Source organism: Lontra canadensis, unplaced genomic scaffold (genome assembly GCF_010015895.1).
Source record: "Lontra canadensis isolate GAN:19392208 unplaced genomic scaffold, GSC_riverotter_1.0 scaffold24, whole genome shotgun sequence".
Taxonomy (NCBI): domain Eukaryota; kingdom Metazoa; phylum Chordata; class Mammalia; order Carnivora; family Mustelidae; genus Lontra; species Lontra canadensis.
The window spans coordinates 11,078,677-11,106,064 of record NW_022631018.1 but is presented as its reverse complement, the minus strand read 5'-3'; the positions used below and the strand labels follow the sequence as shown (position 1 = coordinate 11,106,064).

Here is a 27,388-nt window from a genome sequence, read left to right as displayed (position 1 = left end):
GATGACACACAACCTCATTTTAAAAATGGGAAAAGGATCTGAATAGATATTTCTCCTAAGATTTACAAATGGTTAATGAACAAATAAAAAAATGCTCAACATCATTAGTCATTAGAGAAATGCAAATCTAAACTATCATGAGCTGCCACTTCACATCCACTAGGATGGTGGATTAAGAGAACAACAAAAGGCTAGAAAATAGTAAGTTTCAGTGAGAGAGCAAAGATCCTGGAACTCTCCTACATTGTTGGTGGGAATGTACAATGGGACAGCTGCTAAGGAAAACAATTTGGCAGTTCCTCAAAAAGTTAACACAGAATTATCATATGACCCAGCAGTTTGATTCTTAGGTCCTGGAGAATTGAAAACATATGTTCACACAAAAACTTGCACATGAATGTTCACAGTATTATCTGCAATAGCTAAGATGTGGAAACAACCCAAATGTGCATCACCAGATGAATGTATAAACACAATGTGACCTACCCACACAATGGAGTATTACTGAGCCGTACACAGGAATGAAGTACTGATACATGTCACAGTACAGGTGAACCCTGAAAACCTGCTCAGTGAAAGAAGCCAGACACAAAAGACCACATTTTATACAATTCCATTTATATGAAACGTCCAGAATAGGCAAATCCAAAGAGACAGAACATAGATTCATGGTTGCCAGGGTCAGTTGAAGGGTGGAGAAAATGGGGAGTGACTGCTAATGGGCTTGGGTTTCTCCCGAGGGTGATGAAATATCCTGGAATTAGTCAGTGATGATGGTTGTATGATCTTGTGACTATACTAAAAACCACTAAATTTTACATTTTAATACAGTGAATTTTGCGGTATGTGAATTATACTTCGATTTAAATATATATTATAGATCCTTAACACCAAATCTATACCGATCATAGTCTTCTGATGATTCAGAAACATCTTGGTGTATTTAAATTTACAGATGTCTTTCCCCTTAAAGTGTCGAATAATGCAAGCTTCAAATTAATAGCATATGCAAAATATATCTTATGTACATGATTCATAATGTTTCTTAAAGTTTAATGAGTAGAAAAAAAGTCTGGGAAAAGTGTTATACTAATAAACTTCATCAGAGCTATTAAACCATAAGAAAAAGTATAACCTTACAATTAAAATTTATGCATGCATTTTACAATAGTAGTTTTTACTATAATTTAAAGATATAGAAATCAATTAGGCTTGCTTTGTTTTTTATGTTTTAAAACATGAAAAGCAAAGAGTAGTAACTAATTTTAATAATGTAGACTTTATGGGGCGGTTGGGTGGCTCGATCGATTGAGCGGCCGACTCTTGGTTTCCGCTCATGTCATCATATCATGGGTGGTGAGATCAAGCCATGCACGGGGCTCCATGCTCAGCCGGGAGTCTGCTTGAAGAGTCTCTCCCTCTGCCTCTCCCCCACTTGCTCTCTCCAAAATAAATAAATCTTAAAAAAAAAATCTAGATTTTATATGATTATATTCAGAAGAAGAAATGAAGCTTCTACTAATTAAGGAGTGTACAACAGTAGCAAATATTTCACCAAGTTAGTAATATAGTACATGAAATTTGAAAAACCTTGTGACCATGTTCTTCTAAAGGCACTTCATTTCTCAGTTTCCATCACATGCCTTTGCTACATGAAACCCAGAGCTGAGATCTCTAACAAACTTTCAGTTTTTAATGGTAGAGCTTATGAGCTTATAGGCACTGGTAAAGCATATAAGTGCAAAATTATCATATGTCTAACAGAAACAGACTAGTAACTGTCATTTGAGTTCTTTTAAATAAATATTACCTATGCCTCTGGGGTCTAGGCAAGTAATGCACATGAGCAAAGCAGGCCCAGAGTTAAGACAAGGAAGCAGTGGGATATCTTGGGTGCACTAGAGATTACAGGCTCCATCCGAAGGAAGTGGCCGTTACTTAGCTCGGGCAAACTTCTGCCAGACAAGAATGAGGACCCAGCACAGCCAGAATTCTAATTTCTCAAGGAAGTTTTGGTTTTATTTTTTATGTTCTGCGAAATCTCCCTAATTTTGAAATGTTGGCAACTAATGAGAAAAAGCTGAAATAGTGCAAAGGCCAAATCAAGCTGGTCAGCTGCTGAATACGGCCACTAGTTTGCAAGTTCTGAAAGGAAACTCTTGAAACTAGATTATAACAAATAAACTACAAATATAGTATAATATATTTAGTATGCAATATATTATACATAAGTTGAATATATTTAATATGTGGAATATACTATACATGTATTTATCAAAGTTTGGGGGGCTACTGGTTACCCTTAAAGTTCTCAAAGTGATCCACAGACCAGATCTAGTATTAAGATTACATTTCAGGGGGGCCTGGGTGACTCAGTGGGTTAAAGCCTCTGCTTTCAGTTCAGGTCATGGTCCCGGGGTACTGGGATCGAGTCCCGCATTGGGCTCTCTGCTCAATGGGGAGCCTGCTTCTCCTCTCTCTCTCTCTCTCTCTGCCTGCTTCTCTGCCTACTTGTGATCTCTGTCAAATAAATAAATAAAATCTTAAAAAAAAAAATTACATTTCATATACTCCTTACTGAAGTACCAAAGGTCACTCACTTCTGTTCATTTTGGTGACACTTTTTTCCTGTAGCCAAGTGGAAATAGAGGGGATGTCTTAACTATACTCTGCTGACAAGTAGTCCAAGAATCAAAACAGTCTGGGAAACACTATGAGGAAAAAAAATTGGTGAGGCTATTTCTTGCTTTTGGACAGACCTTAAAGAAAATTAATTAAGGGAGTGCCTGGTGGGCTCAGTCAGAGAGGCATGGGACTCCTGATCTTGGGATTGTGAGTTTGAGCTCCATGGTGGGTATTGAGATTACTTAAAAAAAAAAAAAAGAAAAGAAAATGAATGAGGAGGTAAAACTGGTCTCCAGTTTATAATAATCAACTAGTAGTACGGTAGAATAGTGACAGAACTATCTGAATTATAAACACACAGTTGAATAAAAATCCTGTGTTGTTGTGTTGTACTTTCTGATATGTACATGGTGGAGTTACAGATATGAATCTTCCTAAAAAATACACATAATAACAAGGAGAAAGGGGGAAAAAAAAAAAAAACACCTTTACAAAACTGCCCCCCCTTTTTTTTAGTAAACCTAGGAGAAAAAAATATAAAAATTCCAAAATACATAAAATCAGGACTAAGATCAAATAAGGCCGCTATCAGAAACAATCTATGATGGGAATGAAGAGCCGAGACAGAATGCGGCATGTGATGAGGATTACCCAGGAGTGGCAGATCTCCAAAAACAACAGTAAAAATGCACTTCTTTAAGGAGAGAGGTTTACACTGGCATGGGTCCCTCCAGTCACAGCTACAAAGGAAGGAGTAGGAAGTCCAGAACAGGTAGCAAAAAGCCACCTAGGCTCAGTCTGGTTTGGATAAGCAGAGGACCTGTAGCAACACAGAGAAGCACACCCAGGTGCCATATGTAAAAAGATTTCCTCTGAGGCAGAAATCTGGAATCTACCCTGGCCCTCTTACAAAGAGCTGACTGAGAAAAATCCAAATTGTTAAAGTACAAGGAATAAAAAGGTAACTGGCACAGCATTCACTTAGAGATACCATAAGAAAAATGGCAGAAATGAGCAGCACAATGTACTAACTGTAGAAGAATGTTCACTAGAAAAATATTATAATGTATAAGATATAAACTATAAATATTCTTGAATGAATGTAACAAAATCAGTAAAGTTACTGATTTTCTTACAGTAAAATCAGTAAAGTTACACATGCATAAATATAAGAACTCAAGGAAGAAATGTCTAGACAAGAGGAACAGTGAAAGCACGAACTGGAAGAACTCAAGAAAGAAACAGAAGAATACACAAACCCACCACAGAAATGAAGAAGAAACTGAAATGAGAACAAAGAAAAGCGATATTACGTAAGACACCATAAGAGACATTAAAGACAAACATACACAACATGAAAAAGTTTTAAAATGATTGAAGAGAAAACGACAGATTTATTTAAAAAAGATACACAAAGGGAGATCCAACAAACATAAAATCAGGGTCGCCAAAAGAGAAAACCAACACAAGAAAATGACATAAATATTCAAAGATATAATTAAAGAAAACTTCCCTGAAAAAAAAATTAGATTTAAAGTACATAATAAAAGGGCACACATGTGCCAGCTTATCCTATACCAGCATATCCTAGTAAAATTACTAAATATTAGAGAGAAAGAATCCTTTGGGCAGATAGGCAAAAAAGATCCAATCATTAATATGGGGAAAAAATCCAAGATGGGTTCAGACATCTTCACAGCAACACTTAAGGTCAGAAGACATCTGTATACACCTATATTACTTAAGGCAAAGGTGAGCCAAGGATTTCTTTTTTTAATATTTTATTTAATTTGACATAGAAAGACACAGCAAGAGAGGGAACAGAAGCAGGGGGAGTGGGAGAGGGAGAAACAGGCTTCCCACCAAGCAGGGAGCCCAATATGGGGCTTGATCCCAGGACTCTGGGATCATGAGTTGAGCCGAAGGTAGGTGCTTAATGACTGAGCCACCCAAGTGCCCCTGAGCCAAGGATTTTATTGCTTGCTAAGCTGTCCTTGAAATGTAAGGTAAAAAAGAAAGTAAGTTCTGAACATGTTTGTAAAAATAATATTCTCATATCATTCCCATGATTCTTTATGGAGAAATTACTAGAGAATGAACTTCAGCCAACCAAAGAATGACTGGGAAAAACTGAAAAAGTGCTTGGGTGAGCATTATACATATATTTAACTGAAGAATTAGGACTAAAACAGAAGGAGGTAGGGTGATAAAACAGAACATACATATTATAGGCCTTGACACTGCATAAATGCAAATAACAAAAAAATTGGGAGAAAGCAAACAGGAAGTGTCATAAGCTTACTGATTACCTTGACATAATAGCAAGGAGTCAGTGGATAGTCTTAAAGCTCACAAATCAAGTACTAAAGTACAAGCATACATAATATTACAAAGGCAAATACTATCATGAACAAATACTATTGCTATTGACTAAGATTTGGTGATGGAGAAGAAAAAGGGGAAGAGAGAAGATTTAAACAGAATTTTACCTTTGTTCCTTGAGAAGAACCAAGAGTTACTATCAGAGAACCAAGAACATCATTTAAAGCAACAAGACTAAAATACAAACCTACCTAAATATCACAACAACAAAACTGCAAAGAAAAGCAGACAACACAGTGAAAGAACTAAAATGTGTGTGTGTGTATGTGTATGTGTATGTATATGTATATATATATATAGAGAGAGAGAGAGAGCAGAAAACATAAAATAAAATGCCAGAGCCCAGATAAAGCAAATCTGACATATGAATAAATGTAAATAGATTCAACTCATACGAAAACAAAGAGATTTACAAATTTACTCATAAAGCACCTGGGTGGCCCAGTTGGTTAAGCATCGGTCTTCTGCTTGGCTCATGATTCCTGGAATCAAGTCCCACATTAGACTCCCTGCTCAGCAGGGAGTCTGCTTCTCCTTCTCCCTCTGCCCCTCTTCCCTGCTTGTGCCCTCTCTCTCTCTCCCAAATAAATAAATAATGAAAATTAAAATTAAATGGATGTTCTTAAAAAAAACAAATTTACTCATAAAGCAAAACCTAACTCCATGTTGATTACTAGACATACATCTAAATCAAAGTAATTTTAAAAGTTTAAAAACAAAAGGACGGGCAAAGAAATATCAGGCGAACATAAAAAGAAAGTAGGAAGTGTTCTCCCCAGCTCTTTCTGACTCCAGTGTCTGTGGTGGTAACCACTACAAACACTGTAAATACTGCTTCAGGTTTTCCGTTACAGTGCATATGGGTATGTGTGCATGAATGAGTATCCTCTGTACTAAAAAACGGATCTAAATTAACTACTCAATTATATATGATCTTTGAAATAAGAGCAGATATCAAATTTAGAGTACTACCAGATTGCTGAGCTTAAAGCATTAAATAATATTTACATTTAATGGTGTTTTTCCATATAAAAATCAAAACGCTGTCCTGAACACTCCTTTCCTGGATTCATGTCCATGATGCCATGGACACAACATCATGCAGTAAGTCCTCACTTGGATGGCAATCTAGTATAAGCACTCAAGAACTAAAATCCCAGTTGAAATGTTGTTCTCTGTAAGGGTAGAGATTTAAGGAAGTGGTATTTCGTTAATTTCGTCAAAAAGTACACTACAAATAGAAGCAAGACTTTTTCTTAACCTCCTGCAGAAATCCCTAGCTATGACATTGTTTTCAGGTGTTGTAGTTTTGGAAAGAGATTTCATGTCTCAGAAACAAAAGGGCAATATGGGTAAGGAAGATGAAGAGACTCTAGGAATATTATATAAAGGTCAATAATGACTCTGCCTGTGGCAACATCAACTCAGTGCTCAAGAAGTTAACTGTGACGCTCAGTGTTTGAATTTCAAAACCAATAACAAAAGGAAGGTATTGTTATTACACCAACCTGGTAAGCCTGTTGTGAGCATTTAGTGCCTGAAATCTTCGGGACCCTGCCTGGCTTATACTTAGCTCCTATTACCATCATGAAGATCCAGAGTTTAAACTGACATATTATGCAAAAGTCTTTTAAATCTATTATAATTACCGATTATCCAGTTAGCCCAACAGAGAAGTATCTACCTAATGGGGGAAAAAAAAAGGCATTTACAGCCATTCAGTCCCTAAATTCCCTATTCCCTGTCGGCTACCACCTACCACTGATGTGAGATCAGGAGCCCTTCCTCTTTAATCCCATGGTACATGTCTATGCGAGTATTCTACCAGGATGTTTGTGCTGTTGGTGTACCGACTTCCCCACCAAGTCGTCTGCGAACTCCTTAGAGACAGCCTCTATGTCTTGTGCACCTCAGAACCTCCACGACACCTGTTCCCACACATAACAGAAGCTCAATAAAGGTGTGTTAAATTAACAAATGTGATACCATAGGAAATGGATACATATGCATATATTTGTATGTGTGAAAAACACCATCCAGTTCAGGGTCTGTGTTCTGCGGACTGCAGTGCCCTTGCTCTCTGATGTTTCAGGAAGGTAGGCACCCAAGGCACCTCAGCTAGGACCAAGAAAGAAAAAAGCAATCATTCAAGAAACACATAAGGGGCCCTCGGAGAGCTTCAGGCAACAGACTAGGCTCTAGGGTTATAAAGACCACATTACCATCTGTAAAGAGCTCCCAGCCTCATGGGCACCTAGCAGCTGAGGATCTCACCCCCCACTAGGGAGCAGAGATGTTAAAGTTAAAACCAGATTAAACCATGCAACTCCCAGTTCTATACTGCAGTGCTCTTTCCACTAGAACAATGCCTTTCAAATGTTGAGAGGGCTCACAGTAAAAAACCCATTCCGTAGCACTCCCTGGTAGATACACACACGAATGATCTTTTCATCTTCACTCTATTCTATTTCACTTTTTTTTTTTTAAATGTTCAGCCCGACACTAAATGGCTTATGACTCAAAAGTGGAAAAATACTGCTCTAGGAGATATATTTTTAAAACTTTCTCTAGAATTTCAACATTAGATATAATTCCTAATAGTTTTTCTCATGCAATGAATTTGTACCACAACACTAATAAATAAATAAGACACTATCAGAGACTCAAATAACCGACAAGACTAACAGAGTCATGACGGCTGCCACTTGGGGAATGGGAGGAAGCTAAACCTATCTCTGTCAGCTTTCCCTAAAGCCATCAATCCAAGGCAGAGAGCATTTGCTAGGCAAAAACAACCTAGTGGCAAGCCTCCTGACACCCCAGCTCCTTTCCAGCCAGACTATGGCCCAAAAGACTCTTATCCTATATAGAAATTCTGGAGCTTCCACTTACAATGAATTTTTTTTTTAATGATTCTGTGTAAGAGACTTTAATGAAATGTGTTTGGATGAGGAACAATGAATTTATTAAGATAAGTGAATGAAAATCAAAATAAACTATTTGAAACACATTTTACTTAAAAAAAAAAAAAAAAACAAACAAACAAAAGAAAAACTCTCTCTGAAATTTGCCAGTCCTCACTTCAGTTGAGGGGAGAAAAGTGTAATGATTTATCCCAGATCTGAATAAAACATGCAGAAATGGATCATTAATTACGTTATATGTCTTTTGGTTTGCTCTCTGAAATATTAGGGCAAAGGCAGTACACAAATTTTCCTCAACATGAGATGTCTGTACAACACTTGCCATGAAAGGAAATGTGGCAGCAGCAATCACCATTACCTAGTAGCAAGCTAGAGATGAAAACCCCAATGTCACCAGAATTCTTTCAAAAATTGTGTTCCCCTGGAAAGTCACAAACAGGCAGCAAGACCAGAAAAGTCCTTTCTCCATGTTCTAGGTCCACAGGCAGTACTCCAGCTCTGAAAACACCAAGTATAAGAATATTCATTCAAGGTCTTGGGCTGACTAGCCTCACCATTCGCCATCCAAGAAGCAAGTCTGAGTTTATAGGACTCATTTTTGTGACATTTTATAAAAGACAATTTTTTAAAAAAGCTTTAATAAACCTTCCTGTCTTCCCAAGAGAAACGTGTTTAGAAAAATATCCTTTTTATAAAGATAAAGTCCATTTTCTGAAGAAAAAGGAGAAAGGCATACTATTTGTTAGACTTGCCCAATAGAACTTTCTGTGGCAATGCAAGCGTTCTGTGTCTGTGCTCTCCAGTACAATAGCCACTAGCCACCCAGGACCGAGCACTTGAAAGGTGGCTGGTGCAACTGAGTAAGTGTATTTTCAATTTTATTTCATTTTAATTAATTAAAATTTAAACAACAGCATTTGGCTAAGTACCTACCATATGGGGGAGCATAGATTAGAGAATCAACGTAAGCAGCAGAACTGGCTAACTGACTTGTCTCAGACTGAATATCACGATTTGAAAAAATGATATTCAATATCAATATTCAATTTTCAGCTTCCCAATTAACATTTAATTAATTAAGTTTTCCTCAGAAGTGGCTTTTCAACAGTTTGGCAATTTTTATTCCAAAACATGAACATCCCAGATCCGCTGAGCACAATTCCTCTGGCAATGTTCAATTTTCCATCTGTGAAACTTAAGCAGAGGGGAAGGGAAAAAACTGAAACCCACCTTCCTCTTGATACAACGGGAAGAAATGGAACACATAATCCAGACCAAATGCTAATTTAACCCTCTAGGCTCTCTCATGGATACATCTGCTCATCAGCCCCTGCTTGTGTTGCTTCTTTAACCCAGCTGTGGCTTTCCACAAAAGTCTTTCCTACATTTGTTTGACCTCTTGATTGCGTTCCCTTGTGATCAGGCCATGACCATGACCACCACCTATAGGAAAACCAATTAAAATACAAACACTAAAATATTCTCTATTTAAGTGGTCAGAATGCAGTAGCCTGAAGGGAACAGATGCTTCAGAAAGACTAAAATATGCAGATCACGCCAAGACCTCTTTCCAAGCAGGTGGCAAAAGAAAACTGCGCAGTTCCATAGTCAGCGAGGGAAAGGCAACGCAAGAAAATATGCTCAGAAATGCGTTGCGGCCATGCTGTGGCCAAAGAATAACTAACTTCAAGCAGCATCACTGCACTCAGTATAGTCTCAAGGTCAATGCTGAATGTTGTTGAGCTTTTCGTCATGCTACTGTCTATACACAAATAAACCACACACACGAGCACAAGCGTTTCACTATTTCATTGTGTTTAAGTAGAATGAACTTCTAGAACTTTATCTAAAAATACTGTGAGTTGATTTAAAACCAGCAAAGGAGTAGGTTACATGCAGAGCAAAGTCACTAGTACCACATACCGTATTTGGTGATGTTTAAACTATACAGAGCAAAGCAATTCTAAGATAGCAGTGTAACTCAGGTAAGAATTCAGCATCATAGCTGAGACTTCATTTTTTTCCTCTACCACTATCACTACCACCACAAGGTCTTAAAAAAGGACTTAGAAGCTCACCTACTCTATCCAAAGAGTATCAGGGTCTCAATGAGACCCAGAGCAATGCATACACTAGCCTGGGAGCTTTGGGTCTAGCAGAATAACAAACAGCTTTGCCAAAAGGAAAAAATGCTCCATCTAGGGCAAATGAGAGCACTCTGACCTAGCAAGAGTCTGTTAGACTCCATAAAACCTAAGCACTGTCAGTCCTTTTCTTCTGTGCATGGATAAAATCTACAGATGCAGCCTGGGCAGGAAAGGAGGAGACAGAGAATTTAAAATGGGAACTGCCATGCTGTTTGCCTCGTACCCTCCTCACTCTTCCAAGCTATGTACTACAGACTCCACTGACCGCAGCATCTGCGGCATGGTCTCTAAGGAAGCTATCAATTATAAAATTCTATGATAAAAGCCTCAATGTCTAAGACAAGTGCTAGAAACCTCAATGCTTTTTTTTTTTTTCTCATCATCTTAATTCTTAGGGGAAAAAAGTCAAATAAATGTAATAAACAACACAGAATTTTCACAGCAGAGGCCCAAGTTCTCAAAGCACAGAAGGCTTATAAACAGAAAATAAAAATAAAGACTACTTCTCATTTAGTTCTTTAAAAGTCCGCTTCAGAATAGCATTACTCCTGTGCCCCAAAATGAAATTTAAAGGCAGAAATATAAATCTACTTAAAGACACCCAGAATATAAATTAACATAGATAAAACTTAATTCTTATATTTAAGTCTCATACAGATTTATGAGATTAAAACATAGATTCCAGTAAACAAAAGAAACATACGTAAGAGAAAAGAAAGCCATGTTTTGCTTGACTTAAGGTGTTAACACAGTACAATACGACATTAAATGGAAAAACTTACTAAACTATCTCAGTACAAATATGGCTCAGTCCTTCTAAATTCCTACTATATTTATGGGCTAAATATGTTATTTCATTTTACAAGCCCTCAAGTCCTATATAACCCACTCCTATTTCTCTAGGTGAGTTTTGGCAAACGGGTTTTGATAAATGTCAAGCACATTAAAAACATATTATTTAACAGATTTATCAGTATATAACTATAAAATTACACATCTGAAAATATCATCCTTCCTAAATTGGGATTCTGAAAAAAACTCAACAGAACTGTTTTCTATTTTTTTTTTTTACAAGCCAAAGCAGCAAAGCATCTTTCAACCCAAAGTGTAATATATATTTAATCATGGCTCCTGACTTAAGCATAACATTACAAATTGTTTCATACACGTTAAGCAAAAGTGCTCTCACGCTCTTACCTGTATATCCAGCATACCATCCCCAAGAAGCCACCATTCCTAAAAGCCATTTATACATGATTCCTTCAATATACCAGAACCGCTTACTGTCCAGCAGTCGAAGGGGCTGAAGTATAATTACATAGCAGATGTAGGATGAAATAGCAACCAGGTTGTTGGCGACCATGAAGGCAAACCTCATCAGGGCTTTCACCAAGATCCAGCCCAGCCACGGAGCTTCTTCCAAAGTCACAGCCATGCTCACACTGGCGTCCGTCCTGTCTTTCTGAGGTGAAAGAAACATTCATTTAGAAAGGAAAATGGATGATACACATCCAAACAGTCACCAACACAGAAATCCGCCTCCAGCACAAAAACACCAGGAAAGCCGAGGATCTAAGCTTTCCCGGTGTAGTACCTCGGTGATCTCTCCGGGAAATTCCAGAGGGGGACAGAGAGCGAGGAGGAGGTGCCGCACAAGGTCAAGGGAGCTGTTCGCAGAGGCACAGGGTATGTCATAATATATTTAGCAAATGATAATACTATTCCCACTAACTAATCAGCGGCTGTCCCCGCACCGCGCCTCACTGCAGTCTGCTGTGGGCACTTTCAGGAAGAAAAACAGACCCACTTGCTTCAGACAGCCTCAGTCTCCCCAAACTGACGACACGAGTGACAGAAGGCTGTTGCAGGGACCCGATCCCTTTCCCAGCTATGAGAACCGGGGTACCCTCACCACCCCCATTCCTGGACATCGGTCGTGCCTTAGAAAGCTCTCTAGCATTAGCAGAGAGTTATGCCAACAGTGTTCGTTTGCGGCAAAGGGGTTTTTGCCCACCCCCCTCTTTTTTTAGGGGAAAAAGGAGAGGGGCCTTAAAAAGAGGGCAGAAAGATGAGAGGAAGAAAGTAGGGGCTCACCCGGCGAAAGGAGGAAGGACCGGAGTAGGGGGAGGGGAGCAAAAGCCAGAAGGAGGTGAAGGCACCGGGTCCACGGATGAGGAGAATGAAGTCCCCGAGCAGAGGGCAGACGAGCGAGGGGTGAAGGAAGAAGCGCGAAGGAAGAGGCGACGGCAGTGCTCGGGGGAGTGGGGGGGGGGGGGGACGGGGGGCACCCGCAGCGGTTTCCGCCGCCCCGGGAAGGGGTCGCGGCGGCGGGGGCGGCCCGCGCGCCGGGCTCACCTCGGCGGGTGCGGACGGCGGGCGGTGGAGCGCGGGGGCGAGCGGGGCCGGGGGCTGGCGGCCCGGGGCGCGGTGCTGCGCGGCGGCGGCGGGTGTCCCCGGCCGAGGGGTCGCGGTCATGGACGCGGCGGCTGCCGAGGCGCGGCGCGAGCGGGCGCGCGGGCGCCCTACTCCCCTCGCGGCTGCCTGCGGACAGAGGGACGGCGGGGACTCAGAGGCCGGACCTGTCACCGGGGCGGGTCCGGGGAGGCGGGCGGATGCCCCGCGCCCCCGCCTCCTCCTCGGGGCCTACCGCGCCCTCGTCCCTCATGCCGCCGCCGCCGCCGCCTCCCCGGGCCGCACGGCGACGACACTCCTTCCCCGCCCCCTCCGCACCTCTCCGGGCCCGGCGCCGCCGCCGCAGCCCCAGGGCCTGCGCCAGCCGAGCCGTAGGTTACCTCGGGCTGGCCGGGCCCCGGCCCGGGCTGCGGGAGCCAGAGGAGCCGGAAGAATGCATGGCCGGCGGCGGGGCCGGCGGAAGGAGGAGGCGGCGGCGGGGCCGACTCCGCTCCGGCTGCGGCGCGGCCCGCGCCCGGTCCCCGGCGGCGCCGAGACTCGTCCCCCCGGGCCCGGCCGCGTTCGCTGGGGTGGCGCGGAGGGGCGGCGGGAGGAAGCGGCGGGAGCCGACACTGCGGCGGAGCCGCCCCCAGAGCGCCCTCTAATGAAGGCGCCGCGGCCGCCGCCCGCGTCCCGGATCCCGCTCGTTCGCGGGTCAGGCCCTTGGGGTCGCCTGGTCCCTACGCCGGCGGTACCTCGTCGAACCCAGTTCCCGGGAAGAGGGCGGCTCAGAAAGGTCCGGTAACGAGCGGCGAGCCTTACAGCACACGAGGAGCGCCGCGGTCCAAACCGAGAGCCCCCTTCAGCCAACACAGCCGGTTCGCATTGTTAGGGCTCTCCCTCCTCTGACAAACCGATTAGTGCCCGGACTGGGAAGCCGGCTCCTTGAAGGCTGGGTGTCCTCTTTTCTTTCCTAACGAAGAAGCCCAGTTGCTCTCACGGCATCTCTTCTGAACCTCCCCAGAGTATTAAGGTCTAGAGTTTAAAATCAATTCATTTTCAGTGCCAGAATTCTTCTTTCTGGAGAGCACCCAGAACTTTAATGAAAATTCCAATTCCCCATCCATGTCCCCATCCCCATCCTCCTAAAGGGGGGGGGGCCTCCAGTGGGAATGGGTGGTCTACACAGAGACACTGACATTTAGTTAATTGAGCAGGGAAAAGCACTGAGGCAGCGCCTGCCATTAAGTGCCATTAAGTAACAAAAGTGGTGGCCGTAGGTATCCCTGGACAGACCTTGTCACTCCTGGACACTGGAGCTGCATTCTGTTTCAAACGCTGACCCCCATAAGGATAACAGACAAATAACTCAATGACCTCACCTGAACATTCTCAAATGGCCTACCTACATTTCAGTTTTTTAAAAAACCGCATAAAATCTTATATCCCTTCATCAAATTTGTAAATGGGGTCAGAGGCCGTTTTTACGTGTCCCTAGTGAACTAACATGTTTAATAAATCAGAATGCCAACTATTCTGTTTTGAAGATATTTGTTACTGTGTTTGCTTTGGACTTTCAACTATTAACTATCTCTCTCTCTCTCTCTCTCTCTCTTGAATTAGCTTGTTTGTCTGCAGGTGAAAGAAAGAGAATTCACTTTTATGCCATATGAAAGAATGCTTTCTATTCCCATTCCCTCTGGCCGTGAGGAGATGCATGAAAGCACAGAGCCTGGCTGAACCAATTGATTAGATTCCTTTCCATTTATTATTAATTTGTTTTTATTTATAGATGTTATTTACCTCCTTCAATAATATTATATTTTAACCACGTGGGGCATAAAAAGGCACAGGCCCTATCAGAGAACTTTCCATATAATTTCAACTAACGTGTACCAATAGAAAAGTTAGATATGCTCTTTCCAGTCTTCTGTATTTTCTTTGAGAATTTAGGTACCAAGGTAATAGCGTCCGTAAATAAATCTCATGAGAGAAATAATATAGGTACGGTAGATTGTTGTTCAAAAGATGCCATCATATTTTTTTTTTAAATTCAAGTATAGTTAACATGAAGTGTTATATTAGTTATAGGTGCACAATATAATGATTCAACAATTCTATATATAATTCATCACAATAAGCATATTCTTAGTCCCTTTCACTTATTTCACCCATCCTCCTACCCACCTCCTGTCAGGAACCCCCAGTTTGTTCTCGATAGTTAAGAAGCTTTTCCTTGGTTTATATATTTTTTTCTTTGTTCCTTTGCTTTGTTTCTTAAATTCCATGTATGAATGAAATTGTATGGTGTTTATCTTTCTCTGGAGGATTTATTACACTTAGCACTATACCCTCTAGATCCATCCATGTTGAAAATGGTAAGATTTCATTCTTTTTTATGGCTGAGTAATATTCCTCTGTGGTGTGTGTGTGTGTGTGTGTGTGTGTGTGTGCGCGCGCGTGCCCCACATCTTCTTTATCCATTCATCTGTGGATGGACACTTGGGTTGCTTCCATATCTGGGCTATTATGAACAATGCTGTAATAAACATGGGGGTGGGTATATCTTTTTGAATTAGCTTCTTTGTTTTCTTTGGGTAAATACCTAGTAGTGGAATTGCTGAATCCTATGGTAGTTCCATTTTTAGTTTTTTGAGGAACTGTTTTCCACAGTGGCTGCACCAGCTTGCATTCCTCTCAACAATGAATTGAGAGTCCCTTTTTCTCCACATCCTCGCCAACACTTGTTATATCTTATGTTTTGATGTTAGGCATTCTGACAGGTGCGAGGTGTTAGCTCATTGTTGTTTTGATTTTCATTTCCCTGATGATTCATGATGTTGAGCAACTTTTCATGTGTCCCTAAAAGTCTGGATGTCTTCTTTGGAAAAATGTCTATTTATGTCCCCTGCTCATTTTTTTTTAATTGGATTGTTTGTTTTCTTGGTGTCAAGTTGTATAGGTTCTTCTTTATATATCATTATATTTTTTAAGTGAGTGAGACGGGTAAGGCACATGTATTCTATTTGCTCTGTCCCCTTCAGGATTCCCCCACATGCTGGTAAACACTGGCTGACACATAGAAAGATTGTACAGTAGGGTTTGTACCTGGCTCCTGGACCAGTGTGCGGCTGCCACAGCACCAGACCGACCAGCGCTCTCCTGAGCTGTATTTAGTACTAACCAGCCAGGCCCAGAGAAGGGCCAGAGGTTGAACAGCACCTTCCACAGTGGGTCTCAAAGGTTAGCGTACAAAACACCACTCGGGATGTCTACTGAAAAGATAGATTGTCTCCAACCAGAACGTTTTGGTACTCCCAGAGGAGCCGGAGAGCCTGCTTTTTAAAAAATATCATCGGTAATTCTGATGTGGGTAGTATACAGAACTTGCTTTAAGAAAACCTGACATAGAGGTATCCTAAGATAATCACATTTTTTCCCTAGACCTTTCCTAATTTTAAATTATTTGATCATATCCGTTATCATCTATATTAGTCAGCCTTGGCTGCTGTAACCATGTACCACAGACTGAGTGGCTTAAACAACAGAAATTTATTTTCTCACAGTTCTAGAGGCTGGAAGGTTATGATCAAGGTGTCGGCAGGGTCACCCTCTCTCTGGAGCCTCTGAGGAAGTTCCTTCCCAACAGGGTTGTTTTCTCCTGAGGCCTCTTTCTCTAGCTTGTAGATGGCTGCCCACTCCCTATGTCTTAACATGGTTGATGGTGTGTGTGCATGTGTCTGATGTCTGTCTCTTCCTGTGTATCTTCATCTCTACTTATAAGGACACTAATCACATTGGGTGAGGGCCCACCCTCAGGACTCCTATTTTAACTTAATTACCTCCTCAGAGGCCCTGTCTCCAAATGCAGTCCCATTCTAAGGTACTGAGGGTTGGGGCTTCAATGTAGGAGCTTTAGGGAGACACAGTTCAGCCATAACATCATCCTTCTACTGCGTACACTGCTTTACACTATTTAAGTAGCTCCTTGTGGAAGGGATATGGAAGCCCCAATTTTGATTGAAGTTAAGCAAACAAAGCAAGATACCATAGTCCAAGTGTAGATATGACCTGGTCTTTTGTTTTGTTTTGGTTGGTTGCCCAAGGGCCAATGAAGGGGCTTATCTTTTTAACTTTCTTGATGACTGCGGCACATTCAGTTTCAAGACGATTCAGTACTGGGGAGCCTGGGAGGCTCAGTCAGGTGAGCATTCAACTCTCGGGTCGTGATCTCCAGTTGTGGGATTGAGCCCTTTGACGGGCTTCACACTCAGCAGGGTAGCTGCTGAAGAGTCTCTCTGCCTCTCCCTCTGTCCATGCTCTTTCTCTCCCTCTCAATTAATAAATAAATAAATCTTTAAAAAAAAAAAAGACAACTCAGTACCTACAATGGGTAAGACTGCGTTTAAGCTGACTTCAAGGAGCAATTTCAATGATGCTTAATTTGTAGTATCTCATCTTAGATATACAATGTGTATCTATATAAATGTTTTGGCCCTGCCATCTTTCAACACACTTAGGTACCCTCCTGAGATTTTTTGTTGTTGTTGTAGCTCATTTCCAAAACAGTCCAGGCAGACACATGTGTGAATGATTTCAATGACACTAACAAGCTTGAGAAGGCCAGGTCTTTCAGAGAGAACTGAGGAAATCAAAGACCTTCTTTAATAGGTTCCTGCTACCTTAGAGCTCTGTTTATCAAAACGCAAACATTAATCAAGTCAAGCATTTGACAGCCTTCATGTGCACCCCAACAGGGTGGGGGGAGGAGGGAAAACAGACTCCACCCTATAGCCAGGCGTGTTGGAGTTTCAGTTTCAAAAGCCCACATGTGAACCACAAGAAGATGGTCCTTTGAAAGAGAAAGATGACTTCTCACATTTCCAGGAGTTTCCAGACATTTTAAAACATTCTAACCACAATACCTTAGAAGGTTTGATTCCACCCATCTGGTGGAATACACATTAACTAATCAGATTATAACCAGGAAGGGGCTCCCTTGGGCAGAAGAATCCCCTGGGCCCTCTCTTTTTCCTCGTGGCAATTACAAAAACATTTCACCTACCTGGGCCGATCTCTGTGCTAGAGCTTCAGTGATCTAGTTCCTGTCTAGGGGGAAACCCCCTCAGCAGTGCTGTAAGTGTGCGATGAGCTGGCCCAACTAACCCCCGTCACTAAAAATAGTTGCAAACCAGAAATTAGCACCCAAAAGTCAAATTCTGACTGCTAGTCAGCTTTAACTTCAAACAAAAAGGGAAATATATATATTATAAATATATATGTATATAAATAAATATATAATAAATATGTAAAATATATAAGGGAAATGTGTACATTATAAATGTATGCAAATATATTAAAAGTATATAATACATAATAAATATATATTATATAGTAAATATGTAAACATATAAACGTATATTTAACATAATTTTTTTATTTTATATTAGTGTCAGTAATCATTTTATATAAAATGTATGAAGGCTTATAGCCTCAATATTTTTTAGACAAGTTGGGTAAAATCATCGAGACTTGACTGTAGCTTCATTTAAGCCATTTCAGCTACATTTTATTAACAAGGTTGACCCTAAACAATACTGTGAAGTAAATAATTCTCTCTTCTCTGCACCCCTCTCCTTTTCAACTGATTTCCTTTTTCCCCTCTTAATATTAAAATGATCCCTAGTTTCCAAAGGGCGCTGAAGACCCGACCTAAGACCCCCACTCTCCCACTAGATTCTCTAAGCTAGAACCTTCTTTCTTAACTGTCCAACATTGCATTTCCTTGCGTTAGCCCTGTCTTCCCTGCCTAGTGCGGTAAACTAATCCATGCCAAGCTCTTGCTTCCTACAGGATGAGCACTTTATAAAGGACCTTTTCTTCCTACAGGATGAACACTTTATAAAGGACCTCCTAAAATCCCCTGAGTCTAACACCCCTGCAGTGGTGATTATCAGGCACTGTAGTAGATGAGTATTCTCGTAAGATATGTGGAGAAGCCTATTTCAGCAAGTTCCTCCCATGACAAAACCTATGAAGTCATGTGGTACATCTATGAATAAGACAAATACAGGGGCGCCTGGGTGACTCAGTCTGTTGGGAGTCTTAGTCTAGACTTTGGCTCAGGGCATGATCTCAGGGTCCTGAGATCAACCCCCGCCTTGGCCTCTGCTCAGCCCGGAGTCTGCTTGAGATTCTCTCTCTCCTGCCCCCTCAGCTCCTTCGCCCGACCCGTGCACTCGAGCTCATGCTCTCTCTCTCTCTCTCTCAAATAAATAAATCTTTAAAAAAAAGAGAGACAAATTCAGATTTAAAATCGTATTTTTCTAACAGAACCAAAATAATGACCTTCTTATTAGTGATTATGTTAAAATGGTAATGACGGCTGACATGTATTGATGACTTTCAACATTCCAGGCCCTGTTCTCAATGGTTTGCCTGCGTTAACTCATTCAATCTTCACAAAGACGTTATGAGGACCATATCGTTAGGCATATCTTACAGATGGAGAGATTAGACAATCTGCCCTAAGTGGCCCAGCCAGCAAGCGGCAGAGCTGAGACTGGAAAGGCTCCAGAGCCGGTGCTCCTGTCCACACACTATGGTGTCTCTTTAGGAGAGACCTATGGAAAAGCTCTTCTCCACTGAGAGAGCGAGAAGTTTCAGAAGATGCTACTCTTTTCCGGTCTCACCTCTTATCCCTCCCTCCTCACCCCTCCCCTGATTCGTGCCCCCACGCTCTATTCTGCTCCTCACACTAAGGGAGTCACCCTCTTGAAAGGATGCTCGGTGTAACCGCGCACATTCAAGTTCATGCGTTCTTTGCTCCAGCTTGTCCCTTCTGTGCCTATTTGATTATATTCATCCCTTGGGCCCCAGCTAAGATATCAAAGACTCTCCCACCACTCCAGAATTCATTACCTCTTCCTCATACATTTGTTTTCACCTGCGTGCTCACTGCCTTGCAATGAGCCTGGCTGTTTTATATGTCAGGTTCTCTGCTGAAATTAGGAGTTCCACATCAGCTGTCTTTCTCATTATCATTTCCCTGGTGTCTAGCTTACTGCCTTCTAGATGTAGGAAACCAATTTTTTTTAAGATTTTATTTTCAAGTCATTTCTACACCCAAGGTGAGGCTCAAACCCACAACCCTGAGATCAAGAGTTGCACGGTCCACGGACCGAGCCAGCCAGGCACCCAGGAAATGAATTTTTTAATTCAATATTTGTCTAATTTATTCAGATTAAATCATTTTTTTAATTGACATACAAGATACCTTGAATGGTGACATCATCACTATCATCCAAACCAAGGCAGAAGAAATAATATTGCTCATACTTCATTTTAAAAGTATTTCAATTTTTGCAGCATGATTGTTTCCATAATATTTGGTGACTAGAAGTACCTCAACTGAATCACTAATGATACAAAAGAATAATAACTTCTTTTATTCTTAAAATAGCACCCTCTCTCTTTTCACAAACCATCACCTATTTCCATGCTTCCTAGACAATGTGATCATCATGTTTTTCTGAAAGTGCCATATTTAACATTGCATTTTCCTGTTCCGGCTTTGACATGGTTTCCCCACGTGGGAAAAAATCTACTCTGAATGTCTCCATCTGGTTAACTTTGGGGCCTGCACTACCCAATTCCTCACTCATTCTAGACTTTATCAGCCAATGGGTTGTGTACACCATGAGTTTTAGTGAGGTTCACAAGGCAGAGCCCGGTGCTGCTAAGGGCTGCCTCCCTTTACCCTACTCTATTATGACCATTTTCAATGAGTGCCATAAAGTCAAAGGTTGGGAAACATTGTCAAACTCTACTTCAGTTCTCATTTACTTCCTAACCAGCCTCCTCTGCTTTTAAATGGACGTGTTTCATAGCTTCACTTTGGCCGTGATACCTCACACCAAGAATGTCATCCTTCTTTCTTTCGGGCCATCTCTTAACCCACAGGAAGCCTGTCTTCTTGTCCAGGATTCCAGAGCCCCTTCTTTGAATAACTACTGCGTTTAGACAGAGCACCTCACAGTTCTGACTGAATTCTTTGCTTTTGCATATCCCTTCTGAATGCTCGTTGCTGTGTAAAGTCACCATTAAGTGCCCAGTTAGGAACCTGCAGTTCAAGGAGATCTCAGCCTTTGAATTGTGCAGAGTCAAGAAGTTCTGGGCGCATAGTTTCATGGGGCTCTAACTCGGACTGCAGACAGATTCCAGCTGCTCCGTCTCACCTCTTTATCTGCTGGTCGCTCGGTAGCTACATCCTTTCCATCATTCTGTCCTTCCACGCTCTAACCTCCTGTTTAAAACAAGATCCACTTTCCTCAGTCTCTTTAGATCCTCCAAGAAGCTGAATCTTCTCAAGGTCTGGGTTCCCGTTAGTTTCCACATAAGACTTCTTCCTTCACAGTTACCTGAATTCCAGCTTGGCAATTTCCTGGGACTCTGTCCACAGGCTTTCCCAGCACTGCTTCTTTCTGGAAACAGTATCCTGACTAGCTGCTCTGAATTACCTTCTCCCTTTCTCTCCCCTCACCTCCATCCTCAGGACACCCCACCGAATCTAATCTCTAGATTCCCTTCACAGCTTCGAGACCTACCATTGACAATAAACTCCTAAGTTGTTCTGGAACCTTTGATCTCATAAATATCCAGTGTTTCTGGGTGTTCCCACAAATTAAAAAAAAAAAATCAACTGGCACATCTCCATTCTGGTTTTGGGGTGGCAGAATTTAGTGATGTTTGATAAGAAGAATTCCTCTGTAGAAGAGGAAGTCAGGACAATTGCACTTATGAACAGAGGAGAGGAGGTGTGGAGAAGTGACGTGGGCTGTTCTTCATATAGTGTATCAGAAACAGAGCTGGGGCGGGGAGCGCCTGGGTGGCTCAGTGGGTTAAAGCCTCTGCTTTCGGCTCAGGTCATGATCCCAGGATCCTGGGATTGAGCCCCACATCGGGCTCTCCACTCGGCGGGGAGCCTGCTTTCCCCTCTCTCTGTCTGCCTCTCTGCCTACTTGTGATCTCTGTCTGTCTAATGAATAAAATCTTAAAAAAAAAAAAAAAAAGAAACAGAGCTGGGGTGGCCTTAGGGGGACCAGTTCCTCCTGGTTGACCCAGGGCTTTCATGATTTTAGCACCCAAAGTCTGCATCCCAGAAAGTGACTCAGTCCTGGCAGATGGCTAGTGACCCTATGTGATCTCCTGACCCGTGGGTCCCCAAGCAGTCCCTTAGCCAGGTCACAGAGGTCCATCTTCCCTACCCACCCTACCTTTCTCTGCTATACCTGGTCCCTGATGGTCTGATACATCAGAGGTTAGCAAGCCATTTAGAGCTGATAATGTGTTTAATGTTTCCTTTAAATCGTATTACTTGTCCTTACCAGGGTTAAATTTCCCATTCTTATCCAAGCCTTCTGCGGTGTAGCTTGGCTCTTTCTGTGATTCAAATCAGCTTAAATCCTAAAGGGTTTGAGCAGACATTTTCACTGTGCTCATATTCGAGCTGTGTGTTTAAAGTTGATTTATCATCTTGGGGACTGGGCCTGTTGGCTGAGACCCTGCTGTAATGAAAATCATGGCACCTTGCATTCCTCCACTGCTTTGCAGTCAACAAAGCTCCCCTGCCCCCCGCTCTCTAAATATCTCTCTCTCTCTCTCTCTCTCTCTCTCTCTCTCTCTCACACACACACACACACACACACACACATCTTGTTGGAGGCTAGCAATAACCCCTCGAGATAGGCAGGTACTTATTGGTTGAAAGAAGTAAGAAGGGTAAGGAAAGGATTTCCTTGTAAGTGGTTTCCTCTTGAAATGTCATTAAGAAACATTTTATAAAACCCACCTTTAATTCCTCTGTTTCTTTTAAACTTTATCTCCAAAGTGTAAACCAAAGTGGAGTTCAAAATTGTCTGGAACCATTATTTACAACGGCCAAACTATGGAAGCAGCCCAAGTGTCCATCAATAGAGGAATGGACAAAGAAGTGTGCTATACACACATGCACACACACGCACACACGCACGCACATGCACACACACAGGGATATTACTCAGCCATAAGAAAGAATGAAATCTTGCCATTTGCAACAACATGGATGGCTCTAGAGGGCATAGGGTATTATGTTTAGTGAAAGAAGTCAGAGAAAAAAATACCGTGTGATTTCACTCATATGTTAAGAAACAAAACAAATGAGCAGAGGAAAAAAACCAGAGAGGCAAACCAAGAAATAGACTCAGCTACAGAGAACTGATGGCTACTAGAGGGGAAGGAGGTAGGGGTATGGGTAAAACAGATGAGGATGACTTAGGAGTACACTTGTGGTGAAAAGAAACAAATTTTATGAGTAGAAAATTTTTTTTTTGCTCATGAATTGTTTGATAAATTGCCCTAGAAAAAAAAATAATTTTTTAAAAATTCTCTGGAATCAGCTGTTGGCCACGCCTTGAGAAAACTTAGAGTCAGGCTGGGGGTCCTGGACAGCTTCTCCCTCCCAACACAGCCACCAACAGGCCCTAGAGCTATGGTTCCACTCTCTGTCACCCTGAAGGCTGGCAGGCCCTGCCCCTCTATTCCTTCTCTCCCAGAATATTATTTCTATGGGGAAACGCAGACTTATAAACATTCTCTTGAAATATTACCTGATGGTAAATTGGGAACTGTAAATAAAGAACATCTTATCCTTTGGCTTCCTGTTGTATCGTCTCATAGACGCAAGTTCCTGTTTTAAGCACTACAGATTAAACAGAGCTATGGGCAAAGGAGCGATGTTAAAATGCTACCTCTTCAAGTATGAGATTTTAAAAAATGTAGTGCCATTCAAGTGATATTAATTATATAGTTTAAGTTCTTATATGAGGCTTTGGTAAAGTTTCAGTAAATCCATGTTACATTGAATTAAATGACATTCAATTGCCAGTTTGTTCTCCCCAGCAGATTTTATATACACTAAAATCTGGAATTAAAAAGAGCCCCTGGGGGTTAAACGTCTGCCTTCGGCCCAGGCCATGATTCCAGGGTCCTGGGATCAAGCCCCACATCAGTCTCCCTGCTCAGCGGGAAGCCTGCTTCTCCCTCTCCCACTCCCCCTGCTTGTGTTCCCTCTCTCACTGTGTCTCTCTCTGTCAAATAAATAAGTAAAATCTTAAACAAAAATAAAAATTAAAAAGAGCCCCCAGATGACTCTTTTGGTTAGGCATGTGTGGGAGACATTGAAATAGAGTAGGTATTTTGGAAGCATGTCATCCTGGGACTAAAACCCTTTATAATGGCTGAAGAGGCCTTATAGGACTGACATCTTGCCTCGCTCTCCAGCTTGTCCCATGCAAGGCATCCCCTTACAAACCTAGGTATTTACGAGAACCCATTGTGTGCCTTTCCACCTCAGGGTTTTGGCCTTTCATTTCCCTGGGGGAAGGTACTTTCTGCTGCCCTTCACTTGGTCAAATCAGGTTCATCTTTCCTATCTCCGCTTAATCCTACCTTATTACATTAGCCTCCCCTACAATGCCCCCAGCACAAGGTCTCTGAACATTCTGTTCCTTCCCTTCATAGCACTTCATCACCATTTGTCATCGAACCGCTCATTAGTAGTTTAATGTCCGAATTTCATACCAGGTTGTAAACTCTGATAGTGTACGGATCGTGTGTGTTCTTCTTTATCATTGTGGCTTTAGCCCTCGAAATGCACCTGGGACAGAAACGGGCCCAATAAGCAGCTGCTTCAGTGCCACCGAAATCGTCATCAGCTAGATTTGAGGTTTTGGAAGCATGTTCCTATTTCTAGTCTATTCACCTTCCAAACCATGAGCTCCACTGCCATACGAATCTTCTAGACATGGATAACTCCGAATGTCCACAGCTCTCACGTGTCCCATACTGGTCCATTGAAATGCCCCCAAATGTTAAAAAAAAAAAAAAAATGTAGAAAGGTTAAAAAAAAAAAAAAAGTAAAAGAAAACATTTATTGAGAGTATACTGTGCTGGATGGATACTTTATATAGTTAATCAATTTGCTCCTCAGAACCACCCTTGAGGAATGTTATCTCGATTTCACGTGTGAGAAGTGAAAGGCTTAGGCAGATTAGCTAACTAATCTATTGGGTCTTGTAAGAGATGAAAACCAAGATGGCGCCGGAGGTGTACGCCCTTGCATTCTTGACTTTCAAACTCGTTTCATTCATTAGAATCAGGTTTGGCTCTGCATGATGGAAAAGTCCAAAGTATGGTAACGGTGACTTCAGCAGGACATAAAATGACATCTTCCTCACATTAGATACCAAGGAAAGCCATCTGGGGTCATCACCCTAGTAGATACAGGGTCTAATTTTTTCTAAGGCTCACGCGCTAAACTGCTATGTAGAAAACTAGGCATAGGAAGCTAGAACTGGAACTGAAAGACCAGCTAGATTATGGGAGTATCCAGGCAAGAGAGGACAGACAGTAGCTTGGGCTAGGGTGATGGCTGTTGAGAAGATGCATTTGAGAGAAATTGAGGAGGAAAAGTTGGCAGGGCATGGTGAGAGGTTGGAAATGTTATTTCCAAGACCACGTGGATCAACTCAAGCATAAAAGTGAAACTGGGCTTCAAATCCCACATCGGACTAGTCAAACAGTATCATGCTAATCACTGAAACACCAGGGTAGACCCAGAGAATATCATCCCAGCCCAAGTATAAACTGTCTGGTCTGGGCCTTTGTTATAAGAATCAAAGGTTCTAAAGAACAAATTACGGCTCCTTAACTTGCTGCCTTAAGCAAAGGCCATTTAAATCACCTCCAATCGATGTGTTCCGCAAGGAAAACAATCTTCTTTATAGCCTACCAACCACACCTCACCTCAAATAGACTTGCCATAAATGAAGCCAGGAACTCCTGCAGCTCTAAAATGTTTTCCTCCTACTAAAAAGTGTTCTAATAGTTACCATGAACTACTTATCTAGCTTTTATCGGTGTGGAACTGTGCCTCTCACAGTATTTCCAAATGATCATTTGTTTCTGTCTCATTTCTTAATTCATATTTTTTTTAATTCCCCATCTCCCATTCTCCCTTAACTCCTATTTCTAAACTGCAGATAGCGAAGCAAAGTATTATTTACTTAGAATTGTCATTGTGGTTTTATGATAATTTTAACATTCTTTGCAAGATGTCGCTTCTTTTTAGTAGCAAGAGCAAACAGTATGTAAAACTTCTTCATTGCTGCTCTCCTTTTTGTACCATAAAAAGAATTGATGGCTTTAGAAATTAGGATTATGAGCCAAGCAAACAATGACGAAAAAAGCTTGATGGTACAGAATGAAAATTTACACTTAAACACAGCTCTGCTATCTTTCTCCCATTTATATATAATCTAAAGTCTCTAATAAACCTGCAGGAACTTCTTTTTATATCTGTAAAGTACATAAATGTTTTCTTTGCAAAGTAATAATTAGCATATCCTAATATTACTAAATTATACCCGATAGGAGCCTAATTATTTTACTCTGCAATATTTAGCAATTTTAGCTTAAATTCATTTCATTACAAAAGCACTAAAAATGAGGTTAATGAAATAATTCTGAAAATCTTCCAAAGGTGACCAGGATGAGTTTAGGCAATTTGGGGGGCCAACTGCGTGTGTGGCCGAGGCAGGCATGTTTCTCTCTGTTAAAGGTAGCAATAAATTCTGCCCCCATTCCTGAAAATAACTGATTCAGTCAGAAAAGCTAAAACACTGTCCCAACATCTAGCAGCTCCAAGAATGCAAATTTAGGGATTCCGTAGCACCCGCCCACCAGCAACCCACTCTCGGGCTCTCCTTGAGCCTTGTCAACCATCCAGAACTGCTTCAATTATGGCAATTAATCTCCAATATTCTGGCCTCCGATCATGACTATCTGTCCTTCCAGCTCTGTCCATTCTTCCCAAGTTGGAACGCCCCACCCCACCTTTGTCCCCTGTGTGCTCTCTCCCTGGGTATCTCTCACCTCATTTATCATTCACACTGGTACCTTCAACTTGCCTTCCCCATAGTCTTTTTATTACACCAGCCCACAAAGCCAGGGATGGGCCATGAAAATCCATTTTTTTGTCCAACCCAGATTGACGATATTGGACTCAGTGGAAAAAAGTCACAACGCCCAGTACAGAAGAGTGGCATGCTTGGAAATCCCTTTATATATCCCTGATCTGCTTCCATCCCATCTGTTTCACTTCAAATACAATACCCTCCTCACCTTAAACTTCTGATCTGCGTTCTCTTCCCTCGAGCCCAGCAGAAGGGACTATCTCCTGCCTGACTCTTTGCCCCCCCAGCTGGAAACCTGTCTGCAGCCATTTCCAAGTGCTTTTGATCTGGAGAAGTTTTAATTCACATTTCTTAGGCACATTAAGGGAAAGAGTTACTAGGAATTTCCGCATTTTGTGTGACTATTTTTAAGACATCAAACTTCTAAGTAGTGACGAGCCCTATGAGCAATTGTTCTTACTGAGAGGAAAGGAAAAAACAACAACAACAACAGACCTGAGGTTCTTTATAAGTAAGTGGATATAAATACACAGGTATAAATATATAGATATAAATGCACATATAGATGTAAAACAGCTTTATTGACATACAATTCTCATACCACATAATTCACCCATTTAAAGTGTTGAACTGTTTTCAGTATATTCATTGACTTGTGCCGCTATCACCAAAATCGGTTTTAAAACATTTTCACCACTCCAACAAGAAACCCTATATCCGTTAGCAGTCATTCCATCATTTCTCCCCAAACTCCTCAGCCCTCGGAAACTGCTCTTCTTTTTTCTGTCTCTATGGATTGACCCATTCTAGACATTTTATATAAATGGAGTCAACACACTATGGCCTTTTGTTTTTGGATTTTATCACTTAGCATAATGTTTTCAAGGTTCATCCATGTTGTGGAATG

The 27,388-nt window shown here is 41.7% G+C and overlaps 1 protein-coding gene across 6 annotated transcripts in view; it reads right to left on the bottom strand.

The window, feature by feature from the left end:
• The window catches only part of LPGAT1 (lysophosphatidylglycerol acyltransferase 1), a 118,539-nt gene that overhangs the window by 67,838 nt on the left and 23,313 nt on the right, over positions 1-27,388 (bottom strand). Inside the window, exons 1-2 of one of the 6 annotated variants that reach the window (XM_032862810.1) lie at positions 13,292-13,308; positions 11,276-11,540 (exon numbers count right to left, since the gene is read on the bottom strand). In XM_032862810.1, the coding sequence (XP_032718701.1) occupies positions 11,276-11,513 (238 nt within the window). In that variant the 5' untranslated portion in view covers positions 11,514-11,540; positions 13,292-13,308. Of the gene's footprint in view, positions 1-11,275; positions 11,541-12,172; positions 12,282-12,433; positions 12,497-12,870; positions 12,890-13,291; positions 13,309-27,388 lie in introns of those variants that run through there. The other 5 variants (XM_032862809.1, XM_032862806.1, XM_032862811.1 and 2 more) reach the window with 5 other exon arrangements.